This window comes from Oryza sativa, chromosome 11 (assembly GCF_034140825.1).
Source record: "Oryza sativa Japonica Group chromosome 11, ASM3414082v1".
NCBI classification, from domain to species: domain Eukaryota; kingdom Viridiplantae; phylum Streptophyta; class Magnoliopsida; order Poales; family Poaceae; genus Oryza; species Oryza sativa.
Genome location: NC_089045.1, coordinates 19,588,873 through 19,610,852, shown reverse-complemented (window position 1 = coordinate 19,610,852; position 21,980 = coordinate 19,588,873). Strand labels below are relative to the sequence as shown.

General features: G+C 39.6%; 1 protein-coding gene across 2 annotated transcripts; it reads right to left on the bottom strand.

The window, feature by feature from the left end:
- Window positions 1-14,351: 14,351 nt before the first annotated feature.
- On the bottom strand, window positions 14,352-20,576 carry LOC4350554 (SUMO-activating enzyme subunit 1A). 2 transcript variants are annotated; one of them, XM_066305343.1, is made up of 10 exons: window positions 20,342-20,576; window positions 19,783-20,181; window positions 18,729-18,924; window positions 18,275-18,354; window positions 18,015-18,131; window positions 17,254-17,304; window positions 16,119-16,185; window positions 15,872-15,975; window positions 15,687-15,794; window positions 14,352-14,722 (listed from the first exon to the last, which is right to left on the bottom strand). In XM_066305343.1, the coding sequence occupies exons 2-10, from the start codon at window positions 19,801-19,803 to the stop codon at window positions 14,609-14,611; spliced, it is 858 nt and encodes a 285-aa protein (XP_066161440.1). In that variant the 5' UTR covers window positions 19,804-20,181; window positions 20,342-20,576; the 3' UTR covers window positions 14,352-14,608. The 2 variants fall into 2 exon arrangements, with proteins under 2 accessions (XP_066161440.1, XP_015618029.1); XM_015762543.3 differs by having other exon boundaries at window positions 19,783-19,834.
- Between the last annotated feature and the right edge of the window lie 1,404 nt (window positions 20,577-21,980).

Below are 21,980 nucleotides of genomic sequence, written 5' to 3'. Positions count from 1 at the left end.
AGTGGTTTTCAGAAACGATTCAGATTTATGAACCCTGTACGTTATATCTTCTTTGAACCTTTTTTTTGATGATAGTATTACAGATCGCTGATGAGAAATTTGACATAGCACTGTCAGTAGAAACTATATATAAATATGCCACAGATCGCAGTGCTTGTGAATTATTGTTAGTTTCTTTCATCGGCATAAATTCCCATAGGCACGCACGGATTTTAGTTTTATGTCGAAACAATAGGACACTGACAACATACGGATCCGTTTAATTGTCTGAATGTCTTATCAATTTCACCATAACTGGTTTTAGATATGCACGACTTTATTAGTGAAGGTCAGTATAACCAATCAACAACGCTTTCTTTCAAAAGAAACATATATATACTGTAGCTTTGAAAACGGGGTGTTTCAACTAAAGCATGAGAGCAGATTAGAGAAACTAAAAAGTTTTCAACCCTTTGTGGGGAACTCTCATGGATGTAATGGATAGAGAATACACGAGTATATTCCTTAATATGCACCTAGAAAAAGTTGTACTCTAAACTTTCTATGGTTTACTCAAAACTTATGCCCTACAAACTTGACAACAATTGATGGTATTAGATGAGCTACCAACTGGTCTATTGTTACCTAAGTTGGTCCTGGGTCCTGGCCTATATGTGCAACATGTGCCTAGGTACCCCAGTTTGTCTCTCCATGATACTAATGAATGTGGAATATCTTTTAGTACATTAATCTACCTAGCTCCACCTCATGCATTCTTGGTGAAATATATATTGTGAAACCCATATTTCATTCTCGGTACGGTGCCCTCAGTCACGCTCCACTACTACAAAATATCAAATAGATGCTGGCATTATATGTGCCAGAGTAGGTAAAACCAGCACCTATAGCGCCTTTCTCCGTACATGAGCCCGTCAGCCCGCCGAAATCCAAAGAACCGTCACCTTTATTCTCAATAGATGCCGGTTTTTAAAAAGAACCGACACCTATTACTGGTGTCAGAGAAAGATGTCGGGTTTTATTGAAAATCCGGTACCTTGTAGTATCCATCCCATCAGAGTAGTTGGCGCGGGGCCCACCAAAAAACGAGCATCTTTGTTGTAAAAGGAATATGTGTCAGTTTTTTTTTTAAAAAAAGGGCACCCAGTAATACCGAGCTGAGCCACACGGGAAGCCATTCTTGTCCATCCATCCACCATCCAGAGTCAACAGAGTCACGTTCTTATCTCTCATCTCTCTCTCGAACTCGTCTCTTCGCCTCTTTCCTCCGCCTCCTCTCTCGCCTCGTCCTCCCCGGTGGTTGCAGTAGGTGGCGGCGGCAGCGGCAGGAGACGGCGGTAGCAGGCGGCGATGGGAGGAGAGGCAGTATCGGCGGGCGGCACACTCCCCTCAGCCAGATCCAGCGGGAGGGGAGACAGCGATACCGGCAGCAGCGGGAGGAGCTAAAGGCGGCATCGGCGGGCGGCGCCCTCCCCTCCGCCAGATCCGGCGGGAGGCAGCGGCAGCGGCGTCGGCGGGAGGTGGCGGTGGCGTCGGCGGGAGGTGGCGGCAGCGGGCGACGGCAGGAAGAGAGGTGATAGTGGCGGGCGGCGCCCTCCCTTCCGCCAGATCTGACGGGAGGGGAGGTAGCGGCGGTGCCCCACGAGTGTTTTCTTGTTCTTGTTCTTGTTCTTGTTCTTGTTGTCGTTTTCTCCCTACTTCCCGCTCTCCCTCGCCATCCTCTCTCGCCCTCCTCTCTCTCGCTGATCTCGCCATCGGCGATTGTCTACCATCAGTAGGGCCTCTCGGCGGCTTGGCAGAACGGCAGCAGTGGCCTCTCCTTCCTCTCCTTTGATTGATTGTGAATAAATTTGTTTGATGTTAATGTATGATTTGTGATTATCTATATGAACAAGAACTTATCTCATTTTCTTTTAGATTTTTCGATTATTTTTTTTGGCTTGGAGGCATCGGCTCGAATTGAGCCGAGCTGTAACATCCTCAAATTTTAAACTAAAATTTGACTGCATCATGCTGGCTTTTGATTAAATTAGTGTGTTTTTTAAAAAAATCTATTTGATTCTTAAATTGGTTCAAGTATTACTTCTTTAGAACCCTACTAACTTACTCTAATTATTTCCTTTATTCCAAACCTTAGTAAATTTGAGCAAATTCTCTCAAATTTCAAATTATAAATTATTTCTTTAGTCTACCTTAATATTAGTGAGGATTTGCTACACTTCAAACCCTAGTGAAATATTCAAAATTCCTGAAAAACACTGTTCATTGCCTTCAAGGTGTTTGACAGAATGCCTAGCCCAACTAACTTAGCCCAATCCCCACCCAATCTTGTGCAAAGTCTAGAATTGATCCTAGGGGACCACATCCCACTCAAAAACCATGGTTTAGTTGGCCTTCTCCTCCCCTTGCGCGCACCGTCCTGGCGTCCGACTTTGCCACGCGCCGAGCCGTCGCGCGTCGGTCTCCGGATTGATCACGCGTGCCCGACCGCCTTGGCGCGCTGTCGCCTGTCCGACGCCCTCAGACCGTCGTCGCCGCACCAATCTTGACGACGACAAAGCCGGGACGACGACTGCCGCATGAAATCACTGCTCGACGCCATGCGCGCCCGTCCAAAGCCGCCGTCGAGTGCAATTTCGCTTCTACCCGGGGTGAATCACGCCAATTCTTGCCGCACGGTTGGATTGAAGATATACGGTGGTATCCCCTCTCACAATTCAAACCATTCACTCCCTAGTCGGCCGTTTTCACCCTCGCCGCCGCCGCGCGTCGCGCCTGGATTGGCGCCAACACGTCGCCAGCCGAATTCGCACACGGTCAAGCCAATCCTTCGACGGTAAGTATTCAAACGTGGCCTCCTGCCACTCAAATTGATCTTGGCCGCCCTCTCACAACCTCTGCCGCCCCAGCCCTATCCAAAGATTGAGCTCATCCATGGCGATGACAGTGCCCGAGCTCATCCACTCCTTCTAACCCTATAAATAGGACCCCAATCCCTTGCTTGTTCATCATCGATCATCAACAACCATAACCCCACAACTCCGAAGCTATGCTTCCCCAAACATTCCTTCAACCACTCTCGCCCATCGGTCGAACACCTTGTGCGCGATCGACTCCACACCCCTCCATCCATCCTCCGCCCTAAATATCCCTTAGAGCACCTATATCCTACCATGTTCTAGCATACTAAGTCCTAACCAAAGCCCTACATCAAGTTTTACCTCACCACATCAAGCCGAGCACTGCCGCCCTCGCGCTGCTCTGTTCTTCGCCGCCGAGAAGTTTTTCCGGCCGCAATTTGTCATTTCAACCGATCTCGGTGAGTTCTTCCGTTTCAACCATCTACATACTACATAGATTCCATTTTAACAATCCTTTTGCACTATCATGCCACCCCCTGAGCTGCCGACGTGAGCACGGCCGCCGCCAATGGAGGCGCTCGTCGGCAACTATTCTCCGTGCCTTGCCAAAGGTCGGCAAGCTATCGGAATCCATCTAGGCACTCTATAGATGCTCTAGAACCCCTCCCCTAGCCATGTCTAACTCATATCATCTTGATCACCATCACGGCCTAGCCGTGCCACCGCCGCCCTAGCCGCCAACCCATCCACACATCAAATTAATCTCTCCGCCGCCGCTCGCCGTAGCCAGAGAACCCTAGCTCCCTCCCCTCTTTGGCCGCAACCACTTTTCCCCTCCATCACCGCCGTAATCGCCAACCCTAGCACCGCTGGCCGCTTTTGGGGAACGGCTAGAGGTAGAAGAAGAGAAGAGAGAGAGAGAGAGAGAGAGAGAGAGAGAGAGAGAGAGAGAGAGAGACTGACAGGTGGGACCCGCACACAGTAACATTTCACTTTTATTTGATTTTCAAACTTTAGAAGCCCATATCTTTTAAAATATAGACCCAATTCCAGTGAAACTTGGACCAATATTCTTCTAAAATCATTCTCTATCTTTTGATCCCCTTTTTGCTATTTTTGCATTTTATTTTATTTTCTCTATTTTTCATATTTTTGGATTTTATTTGAATTCCTTTTGAATTTGAATTTTATATATGTCTAACCCTAGGTCTTGAGGATTCTTCTGACTTAATAGATAATATCAATCAATCTCAGGACATCGAGCAAGGCAAGTTACCATAAACCTTTTGATCATTTAAGCCTATATTTTACAAATTATTTATTTATAGCCTTCTATTCAATATTCTATTTTATATGCATAAATCAATCATAGAAACCCAGATAATTTAGTATTGCTTACTTTGCTTACAATTTGGTTAAAATACCTTATACTTAGATTGGGACAGTACGTAAGATTTGGTTGATTTCCGGGTGGCTAGTACTATCTCAATCGATATAAGTTTTACCAGGTACTTATGTCGAACGAACGAGTACGCCGCAGTTTCTAGAATGGGGACAGACCTAGTTATTATGTTAATCAGCAATATGGCTCCTCTGTATAGTGGTTCATATTTTTAAGTCCTCGCGCAGGAGGCAACAATAGCCGCGAAGGGCAACTTTAACCATTACCATGTATAGGTAAATGGTTTGTGATACTCGAGTATAAATTATATGGTATATTTCTAAACCCTGATCGAGATGACGTGGTGTCATACGATCAGTTCCCCTTAAATACCTCGGGAACGCCAAAACTCCTCTTGCTGCTGTTAACAATACGTTCAGAGCATATGAGGATATAAGTTCATGGAACAGGTGCCACAATTGTTAATGACTTAATACTGGGCCATGACTAAAACCGATGATTATCAGCAAGTCGTGGATTGCGGGTAAAGCGTACATCTGCTGGAGTAGAATATCTTTGAAACTATTCGAATAGCTGTACTCATGGAGTTGAGTACCGGGACTCATGTGGTACCCTGGTTAGAAATCTAAAGTCTATATGTTTTATAAATTTTTGCTATAACTCTTTCAGATTGTTTATTACTGCTTTTTGCAAAGAACCCTACTATATGTTAATGCATAACATATTTCCATGATAACTTGCTAAGTATTGTGAATACTCATCCTTGCTCTTATAACCTCTTTTTCAGATTTGGGTCAAGAGGATGACCCTTATGACTATTACTACGATGACCCCGATAACTTAGAGAATCCCTAAAGGTTATACCTCCCAGTTAGAATGTATAGAAACTTCCGCTGTGTATTAATTAGTTAGGTGAGTACCTATTAATGTAAAACCCTTAGTATTGTAAAACTTTAACATATGCAATGAAGAACCAGATATATTGTATGTATCAATATTTACTGATCCAGGGATTGATACATTAATCATAGTCGGATCCAAGTTGTTAGTTCCCGGCTCCGACACGAGCCAAGCCGTATTTTTTTTCTTGCGATCCATACAACTCAAAGGTGCCGGTTTTTGAACCGGCACCATTGACAATACTCATAAGTGCCGCCTGCGAGGTGCCGGTTGTCAAATCCGGCACCTATGTAGGGCTGGCAACCGGCACCAAAAGGGTTTTCTATAGTAGTGCTCGTATGTATACAAACCTTTACATAGAGAGACAGGGGTAGAGATAGGCTTGAGCTCTAGGCTTATCTCCGTTAATTATTTCTATTAGATTCTGTCAAAATTTTGTAGAAAATTAGAAAATTTTATATGTTTCTCCTCGTTCCGCTCCTGATAGGAGATGATTAACATAATGTCCCTATGAGCAGGGGCGGATCCAACGTGGGTGCAGGGGGGACTCGAGTCCCCCCTACATCCACAAGACCCATGGATACCCCTGGAGCACCCCCTTCAATTTTTTCACCATGAATGATAAACTAAAGGTCCCTAAATAGCTGGAGGTTGAAGAAACTGTGTAATAAAGCCCCCAATTTTTTTTTCCTTGATCCGCCCCTGCATATGAGAACACAATTAATGTATCACGCTAACTTTCCAAAAACAATGTTCTTCTGATGGATCGTTATGACATGTCACAATCTTTTAAGTTACGCTTCCTTTGCAATCAATGATCATCATAGGACTAAAAACCAATAAGATTAGTTGGTCACCTATGTTTTTGGCTTGGTAGAGACGACCTAAATATATTGCCAAGATAGTACATTATTACTAGTGCACATGTACTCATCGGACATGTCGATGATAGAAATGCACGAGTCCTCTTTGATCATTTTCTTGTTCTCCTCTCTTGTACAATCTTGTTTGCATGCCCTCAATGGTGATGAATTGTACGTAGTTTTGCTGTGGCGGTTGCACACTCATCTTCAATCTTGGCCGGTAATTAATGTAGCGAACGTGTACTGTTTGATCTGTCTATATAGGCTGGCGGATCAATCAAGACCTTGTTGTGAAGTTTACTTGGTCTAAAACCAAGGAGAGATATGTTCACCGGTTTTGGCCATTGTTGTCCCTTGCCACGATGATCGTCTTTAATTTCATGGTGGTTGTGGGAAAAAAAAGTTTAAGCACACGATCCATCTAATTAACTGGATAATGTTCCAACCCAAATCGATCGATGATAATGTAGCTAGCTAGTCCAGGATCTCAAGGAGTCTCTCTCATAGATACTCCCTCCGTTTTACAATGTAAGTCATTCTAGTATTTCCCACATTCATATTGATATTAATGAATCTAGATAGATATATATGTCTAGATTCATTAACATCAATATGAATGTGGGAAATGTTAGAATGACTTACATTGTGAAACGGAGGGAGTATATATAGATCACATGCATTCTGAAACCTAACTAGCTAAGTAGCTACTCCCTCCGTCCTATAATATTAAAACCTATGACTGGATGAGACGTTTCATAGTGCAATGAGATTCATTGTACTATATGAAACATCCCGTCCAGTCCTAGGTTATAATATTATGGAACGGAGAGAGTAGCTACTACTACATCCATTTTTAAATATATGACGTCGTTGACTTTTGGATAAACGTTTAAATATTTGTCTTATTCAACTTTTTGTGTGAATATAAAAAAAATTAAGTCATACTTAAAAATACATTAGACAATAAATCAAGTCGCAATAAAAAAATAATTACATAAATATTTTGAGTAAAATGAATGGTCAAATGTATCTTAAAAGTTAATGGATTCTTGTATAAAAAAACGGAGGGAGTAGTACTTTTTTACAAAATGGTTGATGAAACACTAGAATTTCGAGCTCAATTGCATGGGAGGCTTCTTCACACATCCTCTCCACAGACCACAGTACACGCAGGCAAACATGTATCTAAAGACTCAATTGAGATCCTCTGTGCAGTACTGCAGAGGACCTGCATCCCTGAAGACTATATACTGCCAGCATCTGCATGCATGCATGGTACAACCAATAGGCTCCAAATTAAGCACATATAGCTCCATCGATCTCCATCGCTGGAGAGCACGTACACATGCATCAGATCGAAAGGAAGCTAGCTATGTGACGCATCACTCACTCGATCGATGGCTCACTGCCATCTACCAACAATGTACCTAGCTAGAGCTTAACTAGAGCCACCCATCCATCCATCATGCATGCATCCACATCTCTGTCTAGTTCTCTACAGTACACACACATAGAGATCATTGATGATGTGATAGTACTCCCTCCGATTACATATATAATTTCTCGATATTTTAGACAGCAACACGGTTGCTAGAATATATCTTTGATTATAATTTCATTACATATATTTTTTACTATTATAAAAATTAAAGATGTTTGTGTCGGTACTTTGGTACGTCATCCATGTATGAGTTAGTTTTAATTTCGTTCGCTTTTGGAAATACATATCCGTATTTGAGTAGATTTTTAAGTTCGTTCATTTTTTAAATATAGAAAGGACTCCTAATTGTAGCTCATAATTTTCTAAAAAAATATATCTAATCAAATTCCTATAGTAAATTACATCTTAACTAAACCATATAACAATAATAAGATTAAAATAGTGTTCACCTGTTGCAACGCACGGGCATTCTTCTAATATAAGATAAATATTTAATGTTATTAACATACTTTTAAAGAGATTACTTCCACCGTTTCATATTATAAGTCATTTGATTTTTTTCTTAGTCAAAATTCTTTAGGTTTGACAAAGTTTATAGCAAAAGTTAGCAATATCTACGATACTAAATTAGTTTCATTAAATTTAACATTGGATATATTTTGATACGAAAGGCCTCATCTTTTCACTTATGCTTATACCTATTAGCTAAAATTTAAATTTTCAACCTTAAATTTGGAGTTTTTTCATCGTAGTTTATTTTTTAGCCTTTGCTTTTAGATCATTAAGAACATGTATATAAAAATTGTATTCATAAATTATTTTTCGTTTGCAAATATGATGATAAGCCTAATGTTGAGGCTGGGAGTTTGTTTTGTATTGAAAACATTATTATATCTTGCTGCAAACTTGGTCAAACTTTGAAAGTTTGACTAAAAAAAGTCAAACGACTTATAATATGAAACATGAGAATAATTATTCATACACATACTTTTAAAGACTCGTGTTTCTAGTGTCTTTAAGCTAAATATTTTAGAAGTTATTGATAGTTAAAATTCTAATTATTCAACATCAATTCTATCTATCCAAAACATTAATAATTAAGAAACTGGAGAGCTCCTAGCTAAGAGATAGGTAGATACAAATACGCATAGATATATTGAGAGCCATGTGAGCCGGCCCTAGCTAGCTAGTAGAACACACAAACACACACAACTAATGCTACCATGCATGCATATATATGGATGGTTCGTACTAGCTACTACGTCTTTTTAGCTTGTTTGTTGGTGATCCGATCCAATCCATAATTGCGAGCGGCGGATGGCCGGCCAGCCGCCGCCGCCGACGATTACCCCGGCGGCCGTCAGATTTGAATTGTTCGCCGGCCGGCGTGTGCATGATTGGCCGGTTGCCGGCCGGTTGGGATCTTGGCATGGGTTGCCCATGAATTTGCATGGGCCTGCCATGATTGTGTGTATTGTGACTGATTTGATGGGGTGCATCTAGTCGATCATCGATTAATTCATCGAGATAAGCTAGCACGATCAAAATCTGGTGATTTTGTTAATATAATCATACCTGTGCTAATTAATGGTTGAGGTGAAATGGCATTATCATGTTGGTTGATTTTATCGGTTCACTGTTGATACGATTAGGGAGGAGATAAGCCACCGTTTCCTTCCTGATCAAGAAAAAAAAAGTTAAAGATAAATTATGTTTTGTGCGGTCGGTATATAACAAAGTTCCTCCGCCATTATATTATCTTTGTCAAAGAAAGAGGAGAGATAAAAGGGATAATACATGAATTGAAGTCACAATTTTAAAATCCTATTATAAGTCGCCCGATCAACTTGACGTACCAGGAAGGTGTTCGTACAGTGTCTCTGACTAGTTTCTGACATCTAGAAAGAATTTCGCTACATCGATAGAGGTCGAGTTTAGTTCTAAATTTTTTTTTCAAACTTTTAACTTTTGCATCGCATTAAAATTTTTATACACACGTAAACTTTTAACTTTTCTGTCACATCGTTTCAATTTTAATCAAATTTTAATTTTAGCATGAACTAGACACACTCAGAAAGTATTGACCACCGATTCATGATTAAGTCGACGCCCCTACTTTTCCTACGACACGACTGGATCATAAGAACAAGAAGAAAGAATAACGAAAGAACCGCAAGCAAAGGAAATTAATAGACGAATAGGTTTCAACGGCTTCATCTTTAGATCAGTTAGATTAATTCCACATTTAGCAGGGATGATCATGGTCAGACTAAGACCGAGATTAAGTAAATTAAACTCCAACATATCTTTTCATTAATTGTGTCCTGTTTTAAGCATTTAGTTTGATTTGGAAATGAAAATTAAGGTCAACGAATTAAGATAGATCAGATCAGTTGTTTGCCTATATGGTAGTACGTGGTTTTGGTGAAGTGTCCCATTTTTGCCCTCCGTACACTGGTCGGTGCAAAACGCCAGTGTCATTTTCCTATCTTAATTCTTACCGTGTGGAGAGGATCAGTACTCGTAATAGGGGCGCACGGTCCAAGTGGAAGAATCGTCAGGATTGGCCAATTAAACCTCGGGCTGGATCAGCTGGTATCATGTACACAATTCATAAATATTTAATGTTTGTTTAAAGGGGAAATATCTAATGAAAAACATCAAATAAGTGAAAAAGCCGTGAAAACCATATCTAAAACCATATCTAAAATTCATAAAAATGACTAGAGATAGGTATAGACCTGAAATACATTCATACCAAAACTCAACTTCAATTGAGAGATAAAAAAAAGACAAATTTTAGGTGAATAGTGTTATGTTATTATTCATTCAAAAATTTTCTTTTTTGTCACTCCATAATAAAGTTGAGTTTGAACTTGAAATTTAGTGAGAATATATTTCATATCTATACCTATCTTAGGTAAATTTTTTTATGAATTTACAAAACTTTTAGGTCTGGTTTTCATGGATTTTCACTTATTTGATGGTTTTCACCGGATATGTCCCCTTGTTTATAATAAACTTTTAAAATTTTATCTTAAACATCAAAGTTAATTTCCTGCGAGCACTCCCTGTTTTTGTTTGTGTAGTGTAAATTTTGATTTTTCAGTTCTTGTTTGTATATATTTGTAAATGCTAAATACCCATGTATTGTAACAAGTATACGTTTTCCCTCTCTCATAGCCTTGATAATTTTTAGTCCAAAATGCATCAGTGTTTAGGCTGCTTTCTTTCCTAGTTTTCTCAACTCAACTCTCTCGTTTTCCACGCGCACGCTTTTTCAAACTGCTAAACGGTGTGTTTTTTTAAAAAAAATTCTATATGAAAGTTATTTTAAATAATTATATTAATCTATTTTTCAAAAAAATTAGTTAATACTTAATTAATTATGTAATAATATGTATTTTGTTTTGTGTGCCCTCCTCCTCCCGAACGCAGCCTTAGTAGCCCTACATGTCAGCTGACGGTGGGAGTATGTGGTGACAGATTCTCACCAACTTAATTTATTAATGCTCAAAATTTCAATTGGTGGGTGTTGATAGATTCACCGCTCACCAGCACTACTCGAGTCTTGTAAAGGTGTAATAAAATTGCCATTGCATTGCACCATATAAATATTTTGACCATTAATTCCTGTTCTGTAAATTTAACATCATATATTCGTGCCAAATAAGATCAGATCCAAATTATTCCCCCTACTTATTGAGGACCTATTTTAGTTCGAATAAAAAAAATTAACATGCGTATCTGTTGAACTGAATTCGTCAGTCAGATGGAGTCAGAACACTGGTCCGGAGATATTTCTAAAACGCCAGGCTGCTGATATATATAATTGAGCATTCGTCAAAGTAAAGAAGAGTATATGTCATGTGCTCCTCTGACAAGAGAGACGAAAAAAACGAGCACAAGATCACTGCAAATACGACGTACGAATTGAAGCTAGCAGCTCTCGAGCAAACGGGATAGTGTGTCCGAGCTCAATTATTTGTGTTGTTTGACGAGTTGAAACGCGTATTCGTATGTCGAGTTGCAAGTCAAATTTCTCGAGATCCATGCACAGTTTGAATTGAATTGAGCGTACGCCCGCCGCACAGTTTGAAAAGGTCTCCCCCTTTGAGAATATGGTTTGGGAATTCAATTAGAAGCAGTTCATTTGTTTTTGGCAAGTTCTAAGCATTCCTAATTCATTGTTATTCAAATATAGCCAATATTTTGTTTGTAAAAAAAATCAGAGTAATGCATGGCCGGTTTATGACTTCGGGGTTTTGGGCACAAAGAACCATCTGAAAAGAGAAGTCCAATCTGCACACTTGAAAAGTAAAAAAAAAAAAAGCAATGAAATAATATGATTTAATTTAAAAACTTTTCTCTTTTTTTTTTCCTGATCATGGCGGTGATCGGGTGATGCGTGGCCCATCCTTGATCCTGGAGCCCACGCGCTTGCCTACTTGATCATCAATTTGCCCACTTTTTCCACATAAAAATACAGGCAATGCATACACCTTATCATGAGCTATACTCCTAGCTAGCAAGCAAGCACACAGAAACATTGTTTATTCTTTTTCCAAGTGTATATTCCTTCCTTTTTCCAGCTTTTTCTCCCATTTTGTAATGCCTGCCTAAATGGAGTAGCTCTATGTATATCTTTTTTCTAAAGAAACAAACTACAAACGCATTCGCTCACAACACGTGCACTCATCCCACACACATACACCCTACTCCTATGAGCACCTCGGGAAAACTGAGTCGACATATCTTGAGATTAACGAAGTCACCACGGATCTCTTGCTGTCGACGGGTACATCACCTACCATTGAAAGAATAATTAACCGTAAATATGAGTATCTGTGTCAAATTTAGGATTTGAACTCGGGTAGACCAAGTAACCTGACCAGCTACGCTCACTACGCAGCTCTATGTATATAAATGCAAATATGCAATGACCTTGCCTTAATTTGGGACACGTGTCACAGCATGTGCTGGATCTCATTAGCTTGCAAACACTCAATGTGCATTATGCATATGTGTCAATGTGTGTGTTCTACCATCACCCATCATTGGTACATTTTGCTACATGACAAGTAGTACCAGATTTATTAACTTGGTTCCACATCTTGGTGGAGTAGGTCATATGCATTTACAAGCTCTTTTTTTCTTTTCTTTTCTGTTGATCAAATGATTGATCAAGTAGATGTGCACATTCCTTTTGGGAGTTAAAAAAAATGCTTACTTAATTACATTATACATGTATGTCTCTGTCTATCTGATCCTCTGTTATGTAGCATCATTGCACAATGCTTGGAATCTACTTAATTGGTGAATCATGGGGGCTATCAAAAGAATTAAAGGGAAGGGTGAGAGTTGTGCACCAGAGACTATGATTAGGAGCTAATGAGGGGTTGTTAGTTTGTACTTATTGTATTCTACAAATTGTATTATTGTACTAGATACTAAATACATGGCTCATCATTGGGAACCCTTTTCATTTGAAAGAAGGGTGGCCTGCATGGTCCCCTATGAACATGTTATTTGCTTGTCAAGACTTAGGTTTGTTGGGTGAGCCTCTTTTGTGTGACAGCTTGGATGAATGTCCAAGGAAAGAATTAAGAAAACATCATGTAGAATATATAGGTACTAACAAGTACTCCCTTGATCCTACAGCCATGATCTTTGCATAAAAAGAGGATATGGTTCAATGAAAGCAACCAAATACACAACTCTGAAGAAAGTAACAATGAGAGAAAGTAGAACCGCATTTCTCTTTTGTGCTTTTGGTTCGTGAGGATATTTTAATAATGAGAGGGAAGAAAAACAATATACAACATTGAAGAAAGTTAAGTAGAAATGCATTATTCTTTTGTGCTTTTGGTTTTTGAGGCTATTGTAATAATGAGAGAAAAATTAGACATGTTTTGCATACACCCCTCATGGCTAAGCTCAACTATCAGGATCACAAATTCAGGTGGCAGGTGCCTTTCTTCCCTGTCCAATTCAGGAACCATTCTGCTGTTGAACACGACCATACATGCAGCTCTAGATCCTCAATATTTTTTCTTGGCCTTCCTTCTCAGCAACCATAAGGACAGACAGGACTGGATCCATAGCAAAATAGACTAATACCCTACCAAGTGAAGTGAAGTTCATCACAAAGAAAGCCAGGAATGAACTGGACTTTGTTCTGAAGTGGCTACAGACAGGTGGTTGGGATGGCAATTTTCAGAAACTAGATTTGATATGCCTTAAGTATACTGCCCAAATCTCATTCAGTGGTATCACAATCATGCAACACTGCCAGCTGCCCAGCTTTAAGGCTAAAGGCTACCCCATGGTAACAGTAAATTAACCAGCATTTGGATCATATTTGTAAGTTCCAACAGGTTGTCTTGAGCTTTCCTCTATAATCAAATCACAGCAAGTTTCGGTGAATAGTTCTGAAAGGAGCGCATCTAATTATAGCAAAGATATGGTGTTACCGTATTATATTATAACCAACCAAGCCAACTCCAATAAAATTATACTACCTTCATTCCAAAATACTCCCTCTGTTTCTAAATATTTGACACCGTTAACTTTTTAGCACATGTCTGACCGTTCATCTTATTCAAAAACTTTTGTGAAATATATAAAACTATATGTATACATATAAGTATATTTAACAATGAATCAAATAATAGGAAAAGAATTAATAATTACTTAAATTTTTTTAATAAGGCGAACGGTCAAACATATTTAAAAAAGTCAATGACATCAAATATTTAGAAAGAGAGTATAATCATTTTTGGGCGTTTTAAAATGTATCTGGATATTGGAAAACGCACATAAATGATTATATTTTAGAACAAAGGGGTAGATTAGTACACGGGCATGGCATAGTTGTAGGCACATCATTGGAAGAGAATACAGAGCAACACATTTAATCTTTCAATCAGCACAAAACCTTTCCTGGTTTCAGCTTTGAAATTGTTGGCACAAAATGTAAAATTTCTATCTGATACCATTTCTAAGCTGGCACAACTTAAATAACAAATAGTAGAGTTCTAAGTATCTCTCAGACTTAAATTGACTGCTAATCTAATTTGAAGCTAATTAATGGGTACAGGGATTAGTGAAGCCAGGCTGAATGGGAGTCGAGCAGTTAACTGGTTCAGTCTGAAGAAAGGGGAGGAATGTCTTCAGCGATCCCTTTACCATCAGCGGCGTCGTAATAGAAGAAATTCTTGATCGGATCACCCTTACCAGATATTGACTTAATCACCTCCTGTTAGGCAAAAACAGAGTGCAAAACAATGAGAACTGTGCATAAACACAGATGAAATTCCTGTTTGGAACAGAACAAAATTAAGTTCCTGCTGCTTTTGAAGATTAACATTTGACAAAGTACAGAATACTTTTCTTGGCAAAAAAAGGAATATTACTACTTTTGGACTCCTTTCAGACATCACTGAGTTGAGGTTGCTAAATAATTCAGAAAATTTTACATTGCTACAGAATGTTCAAATCTTTCTTGTGCTAGTTCTTTCATTGTGTATAATTCCTTGAACCATCAATACAAAATCCGTATTCCACCAAAAGGCTGTAGATAAAATATTTACATCTTTGAAGGTGTCCAGTGAGAGTACCGATCCAATTCCATGTGTAACTATCATCTAATTGTGGCAACACAATATCCAAGTATGCATCTTGGGCCCCTGGACTGAGAACTACACATTCATGCTCCCAAAATTGTATGGCTGAGCTAGGGAATCATAACTGATAATTAGAGGACACAGCACTTCTGCTAGCTTTACATCGATCTTACGTAGCAAAAGGATAGTCAAACTTCAGCACATGTCTGGGCAAAGTGTCTGTCATGGGAATTGGGCCTGGAGGCTGTGAGACCCACAACCAGGACAAGCAAGGCACCCTCAGCCAGGGGCCATCATTCATGATTATAAATTAAGTTGTCTTTCAATATGTCCGAAAAGACCCACTAAGGACCTTAATATGTAGTTCCTAAGTTCATGGACCCAAGTAATGTGGTTTAAGTGAATTACTGCAGGAGTAAAATGTGGATGCATAGTATTTGTTGAGGAGTTTATTTTTTTCTTTTGGGGGAAATGGTTATTGTGAAGTTAGTAGTTTACTTCAATTACCATCTACTAGAGGGTAAATCCTTAATTGCCATCTAGTTCAACCACATATACTCAATTTTCACATTCAAGTAATGGAACATTGGTACCTACCTGACCAAGAATGCCGCCAAGGATTGCACATACAGGAGGATGTTGCTTCTTTCCAGCTGCTAAAAGCCGTTCCAGGAGAGCAGTAGGAATTTGAGACTCACTTAAAGACTGCAGTTTATTTACCACACCATGAAAAAAATCTTAAAGAACATGATTGAAATTAAGGAACACAAAAACTTATATACCATTTTATCACACATGTCCTTCCTCAGAGCCAAAACTGCAGGTCGATCAGAAAGTGATGCCTCACAAGCATTGCGGCCTTCAGATGACTCATAATTCTCCAGTACTGCAAAAGGACATTTCAAGAGGACATATGCGCAGGGGCAGGGAAAAACAAGTTAGAAAGCTGGCTGATTTGTTTGAGTATTTGGGGAGATAAAACTGCACTAATGAATCTTCAACAGTGCTGCAAAAGTCTGACATCCTCACCTCTCATGGCAAAGTACAGTTTAGTTGTTTTTCTTGGTAAATTCTTCCAGGGTACGGAGATAGCTTCCTGTATAAAAGATCATTTCCAATGATAAACAAACTGTAACATTCCAAACTGAAGCATCCAAAATGGTGATATATGGTGGCATATGGCAACAAATTGAACACATATTTAAGTGATGATACACATAAAGAAAGCTAAAAAGTCAAGGTCAACATGCTACGCTACTCCATTCTTCTAGGGATGTATGCAAAATGAACAAACCAGAAAGCATCAGCACATTGTCTAGTGTAGATTTGAACTCTTACAAAATTATTCCAAAAACACCTATAACCCAGAAAGGGGATTTCTGTGGAACCAATTTAATTACCACATGAAATGAAGACCTCCAATAGTAAGGCTGGGCTACATGAGCATAAATAAGTGTATTTTTCTATGCCGTGAAAAGAGGATTTGGTAATAGTGTTGCTGTGCTCTACATCAATCTTCTGTAGATGTATCTACGTATTCAAGTCTTATCCAGATTGTCAATCATACTTAGTTTACCTACTCCTTAAAAGGAGTAAGGAGATGGTGTTGGTATGCTACACTGATCTCCGTCAATATCTATGTAAATAAGTATGTCCTTTTTAGGATTTGATTAACTGCAAATTGGCACATGTATACATGTAGATTGCCGGCTGATATGGTTTTACTTTGTTTTAGATTGAAGATGACTGTTCTTAGTATTGTAAAAATATAATATATGATACACATTTATTCGAATAAATAAGCACTCTGGCATTCTGATAGTCAAAACAAAAAAACAGCAGAGTAAGCATTTTGTCTATTTATTTTTTTGTCTTACAGAAAATCATTTTTTTCAGAGGAAAACATAAGTTTACTATTATTAAAACATGAAGACACTATTCAAATTGTTTATTTTTTCAGGTTAAATGGTTTTCATGTATATATACCATGTAGCTTGTATAAGGTGCATCATAAATATTCCACAGCTACATTTATGGCAGCCAAGAGAGAACAAACTACAGGGGCAATACAAAACATGTAATATTAAATGAAAGATGTTATCTCAAGTTGGATCAGCTTCCTCTCAAACATATAAAAAAAAGATCAGCTTAACAAGTCATTTACCTGGAGACTTGGATATGCCAACTCCTTTGGTTTGGGTTCACCTCCAACCTTCTGAGAAAAAAAAAAACACATACCCCTTCAAAAAAGTATCCAGGGCCCAAACTACTGAACAAAGAAAATAATTCCTGAAACATTCTAGTGATCATGATTTCCAAAGCATAAGTGCTTATATATTCATAGCGATTGAACCAAAACTAGCATTGCAAGATGAATCCTTGGTACAAATTACAAAACTTAATATGCTAGAAAGTGTCACATTACCATATTTTAAGCACCAAAACTAAGTAACCTTTCTTTGTATCACCATTTCAATGATGCAGAAAAGGAACAGATACAATAACTTGGTTGAAAACCAGTCAGTGAGAGCAGATTAGTACACTACATTTTATTACCAAAAAAAAGTACGTGCTCCTTTGCAATTCTCATCCTTAATGGCACCTTCATCAGGCTAAGTACATCAGATTTAATATGTTAACATGAACAGTCTGACATAATGACATCAATTTTGAGTTCAAACATATCATAGAAAAAAAATGAGTGCCTCTAGAGTACATGAAGAAAAGTACTAACAAGTACACAAACCACATGCATGTACACAGGAAGGAATATTGGAAGCAGTATATGAGAAACATTATGGAGAAAATAAACCAATTTAAGACATCTGCGCGATGCTTAGTGCTTACAGATATATATGTGGACTGCTGGAAAAAAATTAAACTGAAAAATCAACAGAACATATAGCATGTCATATATGCCCATACCTGAACATAGCTATGGTTCTGCAAATCAACAAATATTTCACCACAGGAATCCTTGCACTCAATGGCGTAGAATGCAATATGCTTGCTTCTCTTCCGGCAGTTGTCGTTAATTAACAACTAAAGCAGTACAACACATGCAGAAATGTTGTGAGAACTGAGCGCAATAAAGAGAAATTTGTTGCAGAATTTTAGTTTAAAAGACACTGAGTGACTTGGAACTTGCAATAGGATGAAGAACTAAACGGGAGAAGAATACACACCTTTGTTTTAATAGGCGCACAGCTAACTACAATTATGTCAAACTTGTCAAGGAATTCTCCATCAATTAATGATGGATCACCTAAAGGAAATAGCAGAAACAGTAAGAAATTTGTTTTTAGAATATGCTGTGAAGATCCAAAGAATTAGTCATTGTTATGGCCACAGATATATCAGAATTCTCTCAGTAACATATATGCTGATTTCTTGGTACAATGATACACTATAGTAACATGTGCCTGTTACTAAAATTAAATGATTTCTTACAAGAACTTTCCTTGTTAAAGTGCAGCTAAAAGTGTAAGATTACAAATTGAAATAGAATCTCTTCTTTAACATTTTATTCAAAGATTAACCATTAGGACGAGAGCAATTCAAGAATGCAAGAAGGCATCCTACTTTATGTACTTCTAATTCTGACACCCAAACCAATGAAGAAAACCAGACTAGGCTCACCCTTTTCGACTGCAACTCGGACCATTGGATTGAAATCTTTCAGGGACTCACAGCAAACCTCAGCTCGTGATCTACCACCATATATGCTCTCATCATGAGGAATTAAGAAATTTGCATTGAGATCATCCTCTGTGACTAAATGATCATCCATCAAGGATAAACTGCCAACTCCTGCTAGAACAATATTCTTGCAGAACTACAGGGTAAGAGAGAAATGGCATTTAGTGTATAAGGCTGCCTTCGATTATGAGTTAAGCTTTATCAATATATCCAGAAGAACTGAGGTACTTAAGTACCTAGATGAATATACAATTGAGTCAGGATGCAGCTGCTTATGATACTCTATGACTACAGAAATCTAGTTTCTAAGGCATATACTTTAACTACTACCTCCGTTTCAGGTTATAAGACTTTCTAGCATTGCCCATATTCATATAGATGTTAATGAATCTAGGCACACATATATGTCTAGATTCATTAACATATATATGAATGTAGGCAATGCCAGAAAGTCTTATAATATGAAACGAAGGAAGTAGTAAATAGTATAATAGCAATCATATTCTTAACAAAGCGAAGTGCATTGATCAGATAATCATGGGATATGACTGTAAAAGAAAAGGATAAATAGACATATATTGGAACAACGTAAGCTAGCATAAATAAATGAAAGAATTTATCTACAGAAAATTGAGCCTAAACGTTGAGAACTAAAAGCAATTAACTTTAACAGATGGTACAACAGGGGTCCTACAAAAGAGAAAAAGCCAGCCTAAAAAGTAAATAAGAACATTGAGATTTTATCTCGCAGGCAATGCATCCATAGCACTAGAAAGTCTACAAGAACAACAGAGCAATAATCAAATGCCCAGAAAACTAATGAGTTATAATAACGAACTAAAAGCAACAGGTAAACATGGGCAATTTGGCCCATGAAACTAACCCCTATTACTCCATAACTCAATGCAACTTCGTTTCAATGCTTTGAATGCCCACGCGGTGTAAACTACAAACAAAACGCAACAATTGGAGAGGAAAATCTTAAAATACCTACCTCAGTAGTAGTACCATTCATGCCGCACACGAGCACATGAGCTTTACTTAGCCTGTTCCAAGCAGCACAGATTCAGTAGTCAAAAACAGATGAAAGACATCAAAAGTTTTGGTTCCGAAGCTAACAAATACGATGGAATGGAAGAATAATTTGGGGGTGAAAGTTACGAGAAATTCAAGGAAAGCACCAAACAAGCTCAAAAAAAAAGATTTAGGAAAATTCAATAGCAGACACAAGATACGAAAACAGCGGATATCTCTGTCTTCACTTCAAAAATACAAACACTTCGGGCTCAAGTTTTTCTTTTAAAGAAACAAACAACAGCCATTCGTTCTAACATAAACCATGAAATCCCCCAAAAGAATGATTTTCTTTTCTTCCTTTTCTGCAAGAAACAACCTGCGATTAAAAGAGAAGAAAAAGAAGAAGCATCAACTCAACAAAATTTCCTCCACATAAGCGAAGAGCGAAAGAAAACCCGGGACTTTTAGGGGAAGAGAGAGAGAGAGAGAGAGAGAGAGAGAGAGAGAGAGAGAGAGAGAGGCGGAGCCGGGGATACCTCTTCTGGGCGTCAACGCCCCAGACGCGGATCTGGCGGTCGTAGAGCGCCGTCTCCTGCGCCGTCAGCTCCTCCTCCGCGCCGCCGCCGCCGCCCATCGCCGCCACCGCCCGGATCCCTAGCCTGGGACGCCGCGAATCCGATCAGCAGCCGAAGGAGAAGGGGGAGGAGCAGCAGCAAAGCGAGGGTTTTTGGCGTTCTTGGCTTTCGCTGCTGCTAGTAGATGATGGCTTTCACTTCATTCTATTTCTTTTTCTCTTTTTATTTGTTTTTTTTTCTGTTCGGCTGCGATTTGGGCTTTGGGCCTTGGGCCTTGGGCCTTGGATGAACGGCCCAGCAGGTAGTTTCGGCCCTGAGGTGATGATGGGCTATATGGGCTGATGGGCCAGGCCCTATGGTTGATGGTTTGCGTCACTAATTAACAGCTTGTTTGGTTAGGGGAATATAATAGAGGGAATGAGAGTTTGGAGTGTGGAGATTGTTAGGGCATCACTAATGTATATGGCAAAATGATCCATATGAATGGGACCCACATAAATAGTTTTTACCTATGGTAATCTCCACAATGTATATGGATACAAGGTATCATTAGGAGAAGAGAGAAGAGTAGAGATAGATAATATAATTTATTCCATATGGGTAGTCCATATGTATATGGATACCTTTTGTTATTTTTTTCTATATGAACTAGTTGCACAATGGTAATAGGTGGTTGAATGAAATATTTTATTGCTTATGGACTACTTTTACACCACATTGTGGATACCCTTATGTCTATTGTTTGATCGGTGGATATATAAGAGTTTTTTTTGGAGTTGGGAGGGGCACTTTGAGCAAACTCCATGCTTGGAAGGCAATTCCCTTTTTTTTAGTACAACGAGATAAATCTTAGGCAAAATTTGCTACAGGACACGCAAAAAACACGTAATTAGCTGAGGGACATCGTGAAAATGTGAAACTGCCCGAGGACACTGCAAAATATGTGAAATTTGCCGTATGACACCGAACGCATTATTTTATTATTTTCTAGCTGAAAGTGGCGAGTATTTTTTTCAAAATGACAAGATTGCCCCCAATGGCAAGTATATTTTCTTCTTCAGTGGCGAGGCGAGGCGCGTGGCGAGCTCGGCGGCCTAGGTGCGGAGGACGGCATTCTCGGCGTCGACAGCGAGGAGGCCCTGGGTGGTGAGGCCAAGCACGATGGCGACGTGCGCGTTGTCGCGGCGGAGGTGCGCCACCTGTGCGGTGAGGCCATCGAGGTGGCGCTGCTTCCGCATCCGCAACTGCCGCACCAACCACCGCTGACGACGCCCCCTCCCCCCGCCGCTGCCGACACCGTGCTCCCCCCTCTCCCGCTTGAGGAAGCCATTAAGAACCAACCAATCGACGGGGAGGTGGACGGGCACGGCGTCACCGCCAGACACTCGGCACCCAGCCGCGCGCGCCGCCACATGGCACCTAGCTGTGCCCGCCGCCGCCCACCTTCCGCCCTTGCGTGCCCCGTGAGAGAGAGAGAAGAGAGAGAGGAAGAGGGGAAAGGGATGCGCCTAGCCACCGCACGCCGGTGCTTCCCCCCTTTACCGCCCACATCGCGCCGACCTCGCCGCATCACGCGTTCCCGGTAAAGTCAACGGGAAAG

Excerpts from the sequence above, each read along its gene's own strand:
- LOC4350554 (XM_015762543.3), bottom strand. The coding sequence starts at position 20,439 with ATGGGCGGCGGCGGCGGCGCGGAGGAGGAGCTGACGGCGCAGGAGACG. Across the intron at positions 18,132-18,274 it reads GTGCGCCTATTAAAACAAAG|TTGTTAATTAACGACAACTG; the intron begins GTGTGTATTCTT and ends GTACTGCTTTAG. Across the intron at positions 15,976-16,118 it reads ACTGTACTTTGCCATGAGAG|TACTGGAGAATTATGAGTCA; the intron begins GTGAGGATGTCA and ends GTCCTTTTGCAG.